General features: G+C 35.5%; 1 protein-coding gene across 4 annotated transcripts in view; it reads left to right on the top strand.

Annotated features, from left to right (window-relative positions):
• The window catches only part of EML4 (echinoderm microtubule associated protein like 4), a 155463-nt gene that overhangs the window by 46376 nt on the left and 93855 nt on the right, over window positions 1–15232 (top strand). For 2 of the 4 annotated variants that reach the window (XM_010842317.1, XM_010842315.1), the window contains exon 1: window positions 7158–8032. The exons of 1 other annotated variant lie outside the window; for it this stretch is intronic. In XM_010842317.1, coding sequence (XP_010840619.1) covers window positions 7966–8032 — 67 coding nt within the window. In that variant the 5' untranslated portion in view covers window positions 7158–7965. Of the gene's footprint in view, window positions 1–7156; window positions 8033–15232 lie in introns of those variants that run through there. One more of the 4 variants, XM_010842314.1, reaches the window with a different exon arrangement.

The following is a 15232-nucleotide window of genomic DNA, read 5'->3' as shown; positions in this document are numbered from 1 at the left end:
GTCCCTTGGACTGCAAGGAGATCCATCCTAAAGGAAATCAGTCCTGGGTGTTCATTGGAAGGACTGATGCTGAAGCTGAAACTCCAGTACTTTGGCCTCCTGATGCGAAGAACTGACTCATTAGGAAAGACCCTGATGCTGGGAAAGATTAAAGGCAGGAAGAGAAGGGGATGACAGAGGATGAGATGGTTGGATGGCATCACTGACTCAAAGGACATGAGTTTGAGTAAACTCTGGGAGTTGGTGATGGACAGGGGGGCCTGGCATGCTGCTGTCAATGGGGTCTCAGAGTCGGACACAACTGAGCAACTGAACTGAACTGGTTACTATGGCTACATAACCAATTAAAAACATAGAGGCATAAAGCAGACATTTATTTCAAACATGGATTTGGATTAGGAATTTAGAATTAGGGCTTACCATGGAAAGCTGTCTCCACTCTGTATTGTCTCATGCCTTGGCTGCAAGATACAAAGTAGTGGGAAGGAATCATCTGAAGGCCAATCTACTTGTATATCCGGTTGTTTATGCTGGCCCTTGGCTCCCACCTGAGTTCTTTCATGTGGTCTCTCCCAGTGGGTTAGTGTGAGCTTCCCCACTGCATGGTGGCAAACATTTCCAAAGAGAGAAGGCTAGGAAGAAGCTGTATCTTTTTTACAGCCTCATCTCAAAAGTCATGTAAGCATCACTTTTTCATTCTCTGATTAAGCAGTCACAGGCCCCTGGCCAGATACAAGAAGAGGAAATATAAACCCTGCTTTTTGGTTAAAGGAGTATCTGTCAGTCACATTGTTAGATGAGCACTGGGATGCCATATGTACATACTTTTAATACATAAATGTATGTATGTATGTGTGTGTCTAACTAGGGAGAAACGTAGAAAATATGATCTCCCACAATGCCTTTTCATCAGATTAAGAATGTTCTTTTCTATTCATAGTTAATCAGATTAAGAATGTTCCCTTCTATTCATAGTATTTTTACATTTTTGTTTTGAATTGTTGTTAAATTTTATGAAATGTGTTTGTTGAACATGATCTTATTTTCTATTAATGTGATAAATCTCATTGATTGCAATAAATTAAACTTGACTGTGATTTATTATTCTTTTAATATATTATTGCATTTGGTTTGTTAATATTATCTTTAGGATTTTTGCATCTTTGAAAATTCCCTGGGGGTAAGGACTATCTCTTACATCACTTCAGTATCCTGCTGCTGCTGCTGCTAAGTCGCTTCAGTCATGTCCGACTCTGTGCGACACCATAGAGTTAATATGGGCTTCTCTGGTGGCTCAGATGGTAAGGAATCCGCCTGCAAGGAGACCTGGGTGGTATCCCTGAGTTGGGAAGATCCCCTGGAGGAGGATGTGGCAACCTGCTCCAGTATTGTTGCCTGGAGAATCCCCATGGACAGAGGAGCCTGGTGGGCTACTGTCCATGGGGTTGCAGAGTCGGACATGACTGAGCGACCAAGCACAGCACAGACCTAATATAGCATTGAGCATAAGAGATACAAGCTTGGAAAATAATTTTTCTGTCGTCACTTCCTTATTCACAATCCCAAATCCTTTGAATACTGTGTGTTGGTGATTTTTTAAGAAATGTGCTCTATTGTGGGAAGCCTAGGAAAGTTTTTCTGAAAATGTGAACATATTTATCCTGTCACAGAACTGTTGACTGAGTAGTCTTGTATTTTTCCTCAGATACTGTGTTTCTGTTCTTTATGGTAGAACTTCATCATTTCTGCCAGCTTGAGAACACTCCCTTTAAATAAGCAAGGATTTAATTATTTGAAGCAGGAAGAACTACCATGAAATGCCAAATTCTCTACTTTGGGCTCAAAAAAATTTGAAGTTACCTTATTTTCTCCTTATTCTCCTCTCTCTGTAGCCATGGAGAAAGAGTCATAAAATCAGTATGCCGTCTACTTTGATTATGAAGGTGTTTCTTAGTCTTATTAGTAAAAATTACTTTGTCAATAAAATTGATTACCATCCTTTAAGAAGAGGTGCTCTTAAAAGTACTCTATATTTTTTAAAATTATAAATATATACTTGCTCAGTTAGTTTGATTCTACCTCAGAAATTGACAAACTGTGGCTCTTGCACAGAATCTGCAGTTTAACTCTTTGCAACCCCGTGGATTGTAGCCCTCCAGGCTTCTGTATACATGGAATTTTCCAGACAAGAATACTGGAGTGGTTGCCATTCCCTTCTCCAGAGGATCTTCCCAACCCAGGGATCAAACCTGGGTCTTCAGCATTGCAAGCAGATTCTTTACCGTTTGAGCCACCAGGGAAGCCTAGCCAGGAATAAGTTTTATATCTTTAAACGGTTAAAAAAAAGCAAAAGAATAATAATTCACAACACATGAAAGTTACAGGAAATTCTAGTAGTAATTTCAGTGTTCATAAATGTAGTTTTATTGGAACATATTCCATTTGTAGAGATACTGTCTATCGCTGCTTGTTCTGCAAGAGCAGTGTGTGATGACTGGAATAGAGATCTTCTGACCTGCAAAACCTAACGTATTTACTTTCTGGTCCTTCACAGTAAAAGTTAGCTGACCCTTGTTCTGTATAAATGGATTTCGTTATTTTTTTTTTCCTTCCAAAAAACAGAACATAAAATACACTGTTTATACAGTGGATATGCATCATCTTATTGGTGACTTTTTCTACTTATCTGCCGATCATTGATAGCATAGTGATACCACACTGATATATTGTGTGTAATATTCCATATTTAGATACTATATTTCATTCACCTGATCTCATTTTTATAGACCTTTAGGTCTGTTTATACATACTACAGACATTGTTGCATCAGAGTACATATGTGTAATTTTAATTATTTAAGTAGCAATTACTAGATTGCTTTTCAGAATATTTGTAGCAGTTCACAAGTACACCGGTATAACTGCCTGTGTCCTAACACTATTTGCTGTCATTTTTAAAAAATTTTGCCTGTAAGAGCAGTAAGACTTATTTTAGTTTTCAGTCTCCTGCTGACTAAAGAGGCGAAGCCATTTGTACTTGTAAAGATGTGCTTTAAAGGAGCTGAAGTTTCATCATCTCAACATTTCATTTTTCTGTTTTTTAAGATCTTAAGTGTCAGCAGTCACAAATTGCAAAATTTTACGCTAGCCAGTCATCTTTCCTCTCCTTGCTTACAAGAAATCTGTCCCTTTTACAAGAGTACTTTGTGTGAGAGATTTTGACCTACTTAGCCCAGATCTCTCTCAGTATATGAAAAACATCCTCACTAAACACATCTAGATACAATGAGTAACATGTTTATTGACAAACGCCGTTATATTTTTCTTAATCTTTGGATAGCTTAGTAAACAGACATAATAGTCTTTTAAGCAACGCCGGCTGTAACCTACGTTATGAAAAAGTTGTAGTTATTCTTAAAATTCCAGCTTCTTTCTCTGCCCCCCGCCCCACCCCCGCCCCATTGTACTCTTATTTAGGTGATTCCTATGTGCTTTTCACATTCTCAATAATGCCCCAGGAAGCTCTAGTCAAGTCAGTTGGGGAAAATGGAAACTCTACTTATACTTTTAAAGGGAATTTACAATTTAAATTATGAAATGAAAGTTTTTGTTGTTTACTGAATGGTTTGTTGTTGTTTGGGTAATAGCTTTTTTGCTCTATAATTCATATACCATACATTTAAAGTATATAATGCAGTGGTTTTTAGTATACTCCCAAGGTTGTATAACCTTCACTACAATGAATTCTAGACCGTTTTCATCACCCTAAGAGAAGATTCTGTGTTTTCAGCAGTCACTCCCATTTCCCCCACCTTCTATAGTCTGTAGGCAACCACTAGTCCACTTTGCCTGTTCTGAACGTTTAATGTAAATAGAATCACACAGTATGTGACTGACTTCTTTTAACTTAGCATGTTTTCAGGATTCATCTGTGTTACAGCGTATATCGGTACTTCATTTCTTTTCATGGCTGAATAATATTCCATTGCGTGGTTATACCATGTGAATGAATATCTTTATAATTCAGTGGGTGTTTGGGTTATGTTTACTTTTTGGCTGTTATGAGTAGTGCTGCTATGAACATTTGTGTGCAAGTTTTTGTGTGGAGATACCTTTTCATTTCTCTTGTGTATATACCCAGGAGGGAATTGCTGGGTCATGTGGTAACTCTGTGTTTAACTTTTTGAGGAACTACCAGACTATTTTCCAAAGTGGCTGCACCATTTTCGTTCCCAGCAGCCCAGTGTATGAGGGTTCAGTTTTCTCCACGCTCTCACCAACAGTAATTGTCATTTCGACTATAGCCATCCTAATAGATGTGAAGTGATATCACATTGTGATATTTTTTGGTATGATAAAATATGCATAACATAAAGTTAACTATTTTAACCATTTTTAGGTATAAAATTTACAGTGTCAACCATTATCACTGTCCATTTTCAGAACATTTTTGTCATTCTAAACAGAACTTTGTACTCATTAAATACTAACTCCACATTCCCCTCTTTTCCCAGCCCTGGTAACCTCTGTTCTGTTTTCCGTCTTTCTGAATTTGCTACTCTGTATACCTCATTTAAATGCAATCATATGCTATTTGTCCTTTTGTGTCTGACTATTTTACTTAGCATAATAATTACATGCCATGCTGTAGCTTGTGTCACAGTTTTATTCCTTTTTAATGTTGAATAATATTCCATTATTTGTATATACCACATTTTGTTTATCCATTCGTCTGTGGCTAGTCATTTCAGTGGCTTCACCTTTTGGCTATTGTGAATAATCTGATATGAATATTAGTACTGACATTAGCTGTTTGAGTCCCTGCTTTCAATTCATTTGGGTACATATCCTTAGAAGTGGAATTGCTGGTTCTCTGTTTAACTTTCTGAGGAATCACCAGGGTGTTTTGCACAGCAGTTAAATGATTTTTTATTTCCATTTACAGTGCACTGGGTTTTAATTTCTCCACATTATTTCATGTACTTATTAGCAATTTATATATCTTCAGAGAAATGTCTATTCCACACCTTGGCCTATTTTTGAGTGTGGGATTGCTGGCTTGTAGAGTAAGCGTACTTCAAATTTAGTAAACCTGGCTAGCTTATTCTCCCAAGTAGTTTGTTAATGTACATTTTCCCTCCAAAGTGTATAAAAGTTCTGATGCCAATATTTGGTGTTGCCAGAATTTACAGCTTTTGTTTACTTAATAGCTATGAAATAGAAGCTTATGATTTTAATTATATGTCCCTAATCAGGGAGGTTGATCTGTTTTCCCTTCTTCCCTACAAACAGAAGTTTGCAAACTCCTATCTTTTTCATGTTTTTTTCTTAATTTGGGTTCTTATTATAGTATCTGTTTTTAATTTTTGCCTTTAAAAGTCTTTACTTTTCAAAGCGGAAAGAGCTGAATTTGAATTTGTGTTCCTGGGATTTAATATGGTGCCTTACAAATTAGTCACTCAGTAAAATGTAGAATGAATAAGTATTTTATAGAAATCTAAAAATTTGTTCTGTGTTTAAAGAAATAATGCTACCCAAATTAAGACACAAATGAGTACTAACTTGCACAGCTGTGTAAATTGTATCTCTGTTGTTGTTGTTTAGTTGCTAAGTTGGGTCTGACTCTTCTGCAACCACATGGACTGTAGCCCGCCAAGCTTCTCTGTCCATAGGATTTCCCAGGCAGAACTGGAATGGGTTGCCCTTTCCTTCTGTGGGTTATCTTCCCAACACAGGGATCGAACCCACATCACTTGCATTATAGGTGAATTCTTTGCCACTTAGCCATGTGGGAAGCCCAAATTAAAAGCAATTTTACTAGCAAAATTTTACCTGCTAGAAATTAAAGGACAGACTTTAAGAGATGCTACTCAAGACACAGGGCATTTGGCAATGAAAGCTTGGAGTCCTAACCACTGGGCCAAAGGGAATTCCCCACCTCAGCATCTTGAATAATTTCTGTACCTCATAGTACTCAGATACTTGAAGGTATGAATAGGCCTTTTAGAAAGACTGACTGTAATAGTAAAGAGGGAAGAGGTGCCTAAGCAAAGAAACTAAACTATTTAGGAACCAAATACTTTCTGGTCTGAAATCAGATTTTTATTTGAGAAGAAAGAAATGCCCAAGGTATATAATCTACAGATTAGTAGCAGTCTGCAAATGGGAGGTGGTGAAAAGAACCCCAGGTGCTGTCCTGTATGAGGAGCCTTTTGGTTATGAATTGGTTATAGAGCACTAGGTTGCAGAACTTCTTGACAGTTCTATAATCTTAGGAGTCTGTGAGCAGTCGGTTAATAGGGCTACATTTGTTATAAAGAAGAGTAGTTAAGACCTAAATTGTAAAACTGCAGTCTTATTTTGTCTGTTGACTGAAGAGAGATAGTAAAGTACAGTCTGCGTCACAGCTTCTTACCAATCAATAGCAAGAATTTGAACTCTGTCCTAGTCTGCGCCTGGCACTGCATTTCCTTTGTATCATTCTGTTTCCCTTCGGTCTGCTTTTATTCACTCTACATGGTCCTGCCTAAATGTCCTTTGTTTCAAACACATTGCACACCTCCCAGCCCACTTAATTCCTGTTAATCTTCCAAGGAGCTCCTCCTGTATCTTGATGAATCTAAACCAGGTATTAATCTATAGAGAAGTATTTTCCCAAGTCTCACTTGAGGAAACACTCGTGGTTCCTGCTCTTCTGTAAAGGCTTCTGTAAATATTAATCTAGATCGTTTTGTTTCATTCCTCTATTATCAGCTTTGCTTTTAGTTTATCCTTATCTCAATCTCTGTAGCATAGCTCTTAATGTTCCATTTAGTTTAGGTTTTATCTGTTTTACAGTATTTTGTGTGTGTGTTGATAGTAGTCCTGTTATTTCTGTTTTTCTTTGGCTTGGTTTAAATTCGCTTCTCTCAATTATAAATAAAAGTTTAAAAGCGACAAATTGAAGAGATAATCCATCAGTAGTTTTGTTTTGACACTTAGCTCCATGAATTTGTTCTTTAGCTTTAAAAGTAGTTATCAAAAGAATAAATACATACTGTATTCATTAACTTTCACCTGCTTTTACATACTTTTGTGAGACTAAAGACACTTGTAAGCATATGTAGTTTAAAATTGGAATGTCTGACCAGAAGTAAATTATTATAGGTTACTTATACAATTGTATTATTTTAAAATAATTTGGAAAATTAGTGAATTAAGAAAAATGACTGTTCTCGTTGTTAATCGTATTCATTATCTTACTCTAGTGAAATGCTTGTAATAAATCAGCCAACTTAGTCTTAACACTTAAGCTTTTTAAATTAATGAAGTGACCATTCTTTCAGTTTCTTTACAGTTCATGTGGATTTCATTTTATTTTAAACAAAGGCAAAAGGAAATGTGGCTTGCCACTTTGCACACACATTGTTTGTTTCCTAGTAGAGAAAAACACTCATTTGAAGGGCTTTAATTCTGTTAATTATAGAAACTAATGTTTTATGTTTCAGTTTCAGAAGGCAGAGTTTTGTATTCATTACTCTTAACCAACTGAAAGATGATCAGAGAAGTAGTGCCTGAGGACAACCAAATAACTGTAGTGAATATTCATGGATTCATTAATTCATGTGTTTCTGCGTGTGCCTGGAATTTAGCCACTCCCGAAAGCAGCCTTAGTTTTCTGTGTCTTTACCCTCCTTTTGCCTGCGTGCTGTTTGCTCTCCTTCAGTTCTTTGTCTCTATAAATAAGTAGAAGACTTTTCTTTAGATAAGAGAGCAAAGGGGCAAGAGAAGAACTATCTTAAGAAGTTTTTATTTGTGCCAACATAGAAGTGCTTTGTGGTAGGCCATCTGGACCGGGAGGATTTCCTCAGAATGTAAAGTATGTCGTGAGATTTAGAGAGCTGGGATTTGCTCTGGAACTATCTGGGAAGGCAGCAGGAAACGTGGACAGAACTGGTTTATATTGCTTGTAACGTAGGTGGCAAGAATGGAAGACAGCCTGCCTAGTCTCGCTTCAGTATGTGCTTCCTCTACACTTTCAAACTTCTGTACTGGTAACGTATCTTTCCTTTTCTGGGAGACATGTGTCACAAACTTTACTACTTGTGACAAAAGAAATCTGAGGATGTGGGAATGAATTTAGGCCCCTTCCTTTCCCCCTTCCCCCTCCCCCCAGCTTCCTTTAAATATATGTGTCAGTAATAGCATAAATATTTGGTTACTTACTTTTATAAATGACTAAGATTGTACCCCCTTTAAGGAAATATTTTCCTGTTGTGAGGGCAGAATAGGCTTTGTTTTCCCTATCCCCACAAAAGGTGGTCATTACATTGTTTGTGAGGGAAAAAATAAAAAGAGCTTTTATTGGAAAGTAGTTTTTAAAAAAAAAAAAGCATGTCTCTTAAAAATAGGAAATGAGAATTGTGTAATTAAGCTTGACTTTTGCTTCTATGAAGTCTAACCAAAAAAACATCCAAAGCAGAATTATCTGATTGTGAATGAATCCTAGTGATAGAAGGAAGTAAAGTCCTTTCCTGGGACTAGCCTTCATGCTCAGAGTGCAATGGCAAAAATGGTTTTATATTTTCTTTTATTTTAACACAATTCCTTTTATAATTTATACTACTAGGGGGATTTTTTAGTAAGAATATCTTATAAGAAAAACAAATGAGTTCTTTAAAATAGAAAATATAAGTCAATATTATTTGTGTTACTCAGTTGAAGACAGATACTCTTTATTTTCATATATTATTACTAGCTGGACACGACTGAGCAACTGAACTGAACTGGAGGTAATTAATATTGTCATTTACTAAAGAAATAAAATATCCAAACTTTAACAGTGGCTTGTTTAATTAAAACTTCTTTGAGAGGAAAAATTTGACTTCTAGCAGTAAAATATTAAGATAAATAGGAAACATTAATTCCTACATAAATATATGTTCATATGAGCTCTGTTTTTATTAGTGTATTTTCTTATGGTTTATTTCCAAAGTAAATTGTGGCTGTTGTAGAATTGATAGTGCATAACTTTTTGATAAAGTACTTAAATATTGTCTTTAAAAGACAATATTTGAAGACAACCATTTCCATTTTAGAACAAAAAACCATTTATTTTGCTAAATGCCTTCTGATGGGAATTTATTAATGTGACAAATCAGTTGTGATTTTGTTTTTTGAAGAAATGAAATTTAAAGGCATCCAGTTTTCCTTTGGATGTATTATATTGATTTTTGTGTCTTTCATTAACCTGAGAATATTTCTTTTAAACATCATGGGACAGACTTCTACAAAAATGTTTTTATTTACTATGCATAAAAATTTACACATTAACCAAATTTGTATTTAAAATTTGGGTGCATTACTAATTAGGTTTACATCACAGCCTAAATTAGCTTTGCTTTTCTTTACTGAGAAAATAGTTTTATGTTGTGTTCATGAAGAATATTTCACAGAAAATTCATATAAAATAAGAATATAAGGAAGCAGAATCCCACTTGCCAGACACATACCTCCAGCCTCTATACAACTGTATGTGTATGTATGCTTGTGGGTGTACAGTTCTATATGGATATAACTACACTATAGATGTTGCCTGCAATTTTTTCCCTCTTTTATAGTATGTTGTTATACCTACTAAACTTTCTAGTTTGTGGTTTTAAATATATAACATCCTTTTTAAGAGCTCCATGAGGTACCCTAGTACAGACGTTTATTTAATCAGTTCACCATTAGTAGTGATTTAGGCTAGTGCCTTGACTATTTTTTTTTTAAACTATAAACAGTGCATGGTGGAATATGATTTCTCATGGTTTTTCACCATATTAGCTCTTCTGATCTTCATCTCTACCATTCTGCTCATTAAGGTCTGATTCGTGTCTTAACCTAAGTGTTGTAGGAAGGGGAGATCAGAAATAGTTTTTAATTTTTTTTTTTTTTTTAGTATTTGTTCTTTGGATGGTATTGTATCTCATATCATATACCTTTTTGAAACAGACTTTTTTCCCCCCCCAAAATTCATAGGTAACAACTAATCTTAGGTCATTCCATTAGGCCTCAAAACAATCATTAAACCCACAGGTTTAGTTGCTTTTATGACACAAAACTTCAGGGTTTTGGAAGTGAAACTCCATTTTTATCTGTTTGGGGATTTAATTTGAAAAACTGGTTTCATTGTTCTAAAACAAAATGAGTAAATTAATTATGTAGTCTAGTTATGCACATTCCCCTTCCTCTCTCAGAAAAGTCACTAACCTCCACCTCAAAAAAGTATAACACAATATGTTTTAATTGTCTTTATGACACAGATATTCTATTATCTGTGGACACCTTCCTTACTATCCCCTGCTCTACACGATCAGAAGTAACTATTGTCATAAACTTTGTATATATCATTCCCTTGCTTTATGGGTTTATTCTAAACAATATATCACTTTTGTATTTTTTGAACTTCCTAAGATTTATACATGATGTTTCATGTAGCCATAGTTTATTTTTACCACTTACTAGTATTCTGTTGGATGTTGTATCACAGTTTGTTTATACATTTTACAGCTAATGATTGTTTCCAGTTTGTTTCTGTTGTGGACATTATTGAACATTTCTATTGGTGTGCGTATGCACAAGCAGAGATTGGCCTGGCAGGCCACCTGTTTTAGTTAAAAAAAAAAGAAAAGAAAAGTTTTATTGGAACATAGCCACACCCAATCATTTACGTATTTATGGCTGTTTTTGTGTTACAAAGGTAGGTTTGAGTAGTTATTATAGAGATTATGTGGTCTGAAAGCCTAGAATATTTATAGTATCTGGCCCTCACAGAAGAAGATTGCCAACCCTGCTGTAGGTCAGGGTCTATACACCAGGAGTCTGATTGCTGGGTCATGGGATGTGTGCATCTTCAATTTTACCGGATGAGGCCAAAGTTGTATTTTGTTGTTGTTGTTTGTTTTTTAGCTCAAAGTCTTGAAACAGTTCACTGCCTACCGGTAATATATGAGAATTCATATTGCTCTTTATCCTAGGGAATACTTGATATACTTCATATTGTCATGCTTTAAATTTTTTGCCCGTTTGGTGAGCATAAAATAGTAATTCACATGGTTTTAATTTTCCTTTTCAAGATTATAAATGAGGTCCTTGAGCCTCATTTCATGCATCCATTGGCCATTTATGTTTCCTTTACCATGAGGTATTTAGTCAAGGGTTTTGCAAACAGTTTTTCTATAGGATTATTTGTCTTATCAATTTGTAGGAATTCTTTCTTCAGGATCCTAATCCTTTATCACTTATAAATGTTAGAACTATCTTTTCCTCATTTGTGAATAGCTTTTTCTCTTTATTGTGTCTTTTAGTGAACATGCATTCTGAAAGCTAATGTAGTTTCAGTATGTACTTTAATGGATAGCGCTTACTCTGTCTTCTTTAGGAAGCTCCTTTCTACTTGCAGGATATGAAGATATTCTCTATTATTTTTCTAAAGGTTTTTATGATTTGTGCCTTTAATTCTTTAACCTGCTTGGATTTGATTTTCATGTGTGGCGAGGAGAGGGACTTCAATATACTGAATTTTAATGAATTTGTGAATTTTCATTTAACTTGGGAAGTTCCGCCATTATTTCTTCACGTGTTTTTTGTTTTTTGTTTTTTTAATCTAGAATCTTTTTCTCCTTTTCCTGTGGGACTCCAGTGATACAAACATTAGGTCTGAAGCTGTGTCCATTTTCTTCCTCTATGTTACAGTTGTAAGCATCATATATATATAATGTATGTGCTTATATATACATTATAGGTAACACTAAGTGCAAAGAAAGAAGCAGAAAAGGTATGAAGAAAGATTACAAGTTTGAAAATGTAGTACTTTAAATTATTTAATTAGAAACATAATAGCTTCTAGGGCATTGTTTTATCACAGTGCTTGCAGCACAAAGTAATATTTTAAGTGAAAACTGAGTCATCTAGAAATGGCTACATTATAAGTATATGCCCTTATTAGGAAAACAGGAAAGTTGAGTGTACCATTTTAGAAAGATTTACATAAAATCATTAACATTCAAAAGATGCTAGAATGTATAGGCATGCCTGGTTCTGGTATGAGGCTGGCTTGCCAACTTTTAGATACTTAGAATAGAATACCATATATTTGTCTTGGCAAAGGTAACACGTATTTCTTGACAATTCAGAAGACAGGTTAACTATGATTCACTGTAGTAAAAGCATAATAAGCAGTTAACCATTGTAGTTTTAAAACTGAAATATTGGATATTAACACTTACCTCGCACTTCTAATAAAAAAGACTAACTTATGCCAATAAATACATTAGACTGATGGAAAAGAGGCTTATGGACCTTCTTTCTCTTTTCTTTCTTTCCTTAATGAGTTTATGAACCCTTGGGAATTTATTTGTAGTTCATATTTTAACCGTCAAGGCTAGAAACTATTAATACTTCGAAAGGAGCAAAGAAATGGGAGACTACTGAAGGAAAAGGAATTAGTGTACTTGGATTAAGAAGGGTGAGTGGAATATGCCTCTGAAAATGGATATATTCTGTTTACTGAACAGATGTATTCTTTAAAATTTCATTGTGAATTCGCATGTGGTACATTAGAGATTGAAAGAAAAAATAAGAACAAACTTCTGAAAATGTAAAGAGGAAGAGTGATGGGTTTTTTGGAGTCATCTGAGGAAGAAGCTCTAACCCCAGTTTGCCGTGTGCCCAGGAGTAACTCTCCTAATTTCATAGTCTGTGTGTGTGTGTGCGCACATGTGCACGAGCGTGCTCAGTCACTCAGTTGTGTCCGTTACTTATCTATAAAATGGCAAGAGGGATGGTTGATCTTTAAGATAGTCTCATTTCTAGCTTTTGTAATCAGTGAGCGCAAATTTAAGTTCATTGCCTTATGCTCTAATATGTTTCTTTATAAATTGGAATACTGTGCCTAGAGGAAACTTGCTTTAAAAAATCAAACTTCAGAAGCAGCATATTTTAGCTTAAATATAAGTTTAAATAACATTGTTACTGTGAAATTCAAATAATGTAGAAATACTAAAAAGCAAAAATTTCCCTTTATCCTGTCCGTACCTCATTCTCCTAGTCGGAAGTAACCTAATTACCAGTTTGATGTGTATGTGTCTAGATTTTTCCTGTTGTGCATTATATACATATGTAGATATGAAGTTTTTTGTTTACTTTTTAGAAGTATGTTTTGCTGCATGTGTGTGTGTTTCAATAAATTATTCAGTACATGTTATTCCCCGATTTGTTTACTCCACTTGAGTTGTCTTGTGGGGCTTTCAAATTTCTAGTTTATATCCTGTCTTATTATTTTTATGTTATTTATTTATTTATTTGAAAAATCATTTTATTTATTTTTGGATGCACTGTCTTTGTTGCTGTATGCGGGCTTTCTCTGGTTGCAGCAAGCAGGGGCTTCTCCTTGTTGCAGTGCACAGGCTTCTCATTGCAGGGGCTTCTCTTGTTGCGGAGCACAGGCTCTAGGTGCGTGATCTTCAGTAATTGCAGCGTGTGGGCTCAGCAGTTGCGGCACATGGGCTTCGTTGCTCTGTGGCATGTGGAATCTTCCTGGATCGGGGATCGAACCTGTGTCCCCTGCATTGGCAGATGGATTCTTATCCACTGCGCTACTAGAGAAGTCCACCTGTTTTACTATTTTTAATTGCATGGCTTTCTATGATGTGAATATATTATCATAGCTTATTAACCCCATCCAGGGATTTTAGATCATTCCAGCTTTGTAGCAATAATAAAAACAGTGTAGTAAAGAACATGCCCATACAGAATAGAAACTTATTGAACCCTTGGTGTACGGCAGTGCTGTACATTATTTCATTTAATAATCTCAAACTAGAAATAAGTACTATCATGAAAAAATTGCATGAAGAAGCCAGTCAGAGCTGGTAAGTCATAAACAAATTTATTCAGGCATTGTAACACCAGAATTTATGCACAGTTCAACCACAGCTTTTATTGCTCTTAAAAAGGTGAAAAAGGGCAAAATATTAGGAAGATGTTACAGGATTTGAGGACTATAAGGAACCACAGAGATCAATTCTATGCAGCTTTGTATCTCTGTTGCTGCTGCTGCCTTGTCTTGAGTGACCCTATAATTGATCATTCAAACTGGGAAACTTGAGAGAGAAAGAAGGAGTGTTATGATAATATTTTTACTGAGATAGCAGACATGTTTGTCCTGGGCAAATTGAGATGCATGAACACCTTACCCCTAGCCTAGACCACCTTCACCTTTCACACGGGTTACTGCATTAGCCTCATGCTTGGTCTCCATATGTTTACCCTTATCCTTTTCCAGTCCATTCTCTCACGGCAGCCAGAATAACCTTTTTAGAACAGAAATCTGTTTATATCACTTCATAGTTTAAACCCTGTTTGGCTTTGTGAAAGAACGTATTTATTCGATCCTCCTGTGATTATTAAAATGCAACATGAAAGTAAAGTGCACTTAAAACTGTGAGTCAAGTCCTCTGTTTGAATCTCATATATCAAGACTAGTTTGGTGACCTTGGGCAAGCTATTTCTCAAGCTGTTTCCTCAAGTATAAAATACAGATAGACCGAGGAGGGAGAGGAGGTAATAAATATGAAAGGTCCTGTATAAATCCAGGACGTTGTTAATAGTTAACATTATGCTTGTAATGCCCTTTGAAAAATTGTCCTGTGTCTTATCACAGTATCTAGCAGGTCGTGGTAGGATTTTTACAAGCTGAACCACCATTCATGTGACTGTCCAAGTTTCACAAAATAAAAACCTTAGTCATTTTTTTTTAATCAAAATCTATAAAAGTTAAGTAATTTACCAAAAGTAAAACCTAGTTACCATGTCAGTACTAAAACCCAAGACTATACCTTTGGCATTATAGTCTGATAATCGTTCCACTAGGCTTTGCTGCCTTCCCAAAAGAATTAAGAAGATTATGTGTTTATAAAAAGCACATAAATATTTTACCTGTGATTATAACTTTGATACATAACCCATCTTCTGTAATTTGAGAAAAGTTTAGAAAGGCGTATCTGTATCATTTCTGACTTAATTAGGACTTTTGGCTTATAGGTGGTGGCTTGTTGAAAGAGACTTTGTTAGGTTAGATAGGTAGCTGAAAGAAATATTAGAGTAACTCTCAGAATTGATGGTCCAGGCTTCAGAGACTAGAACTGGAACTTAGGGCAGACAAGACTCTTTATCATAGACAGCCCTAGATCTGTATGTCCTTACAGTTG

This window comes from Bison bison, unplaced genomic scaffold, assembly GCF_000754665.1.
Source record: "Bison bison bison isolate TAMUID 2011002044 unplaced genomic scaffold, Bison_UMD1.0 scf7180017864177, whole genome shotgun sequence".
NCBI lineage: Eukaryota > Metazoa > Chordata > Mammalia > Artiodactyla > Bovidae > Bison > Bison bison.
The sequence above is the reverse complement of the archived record's forward strand: the minus strand, read 5'-3'. Positions and strand labels throughout refer to the sequence as shown.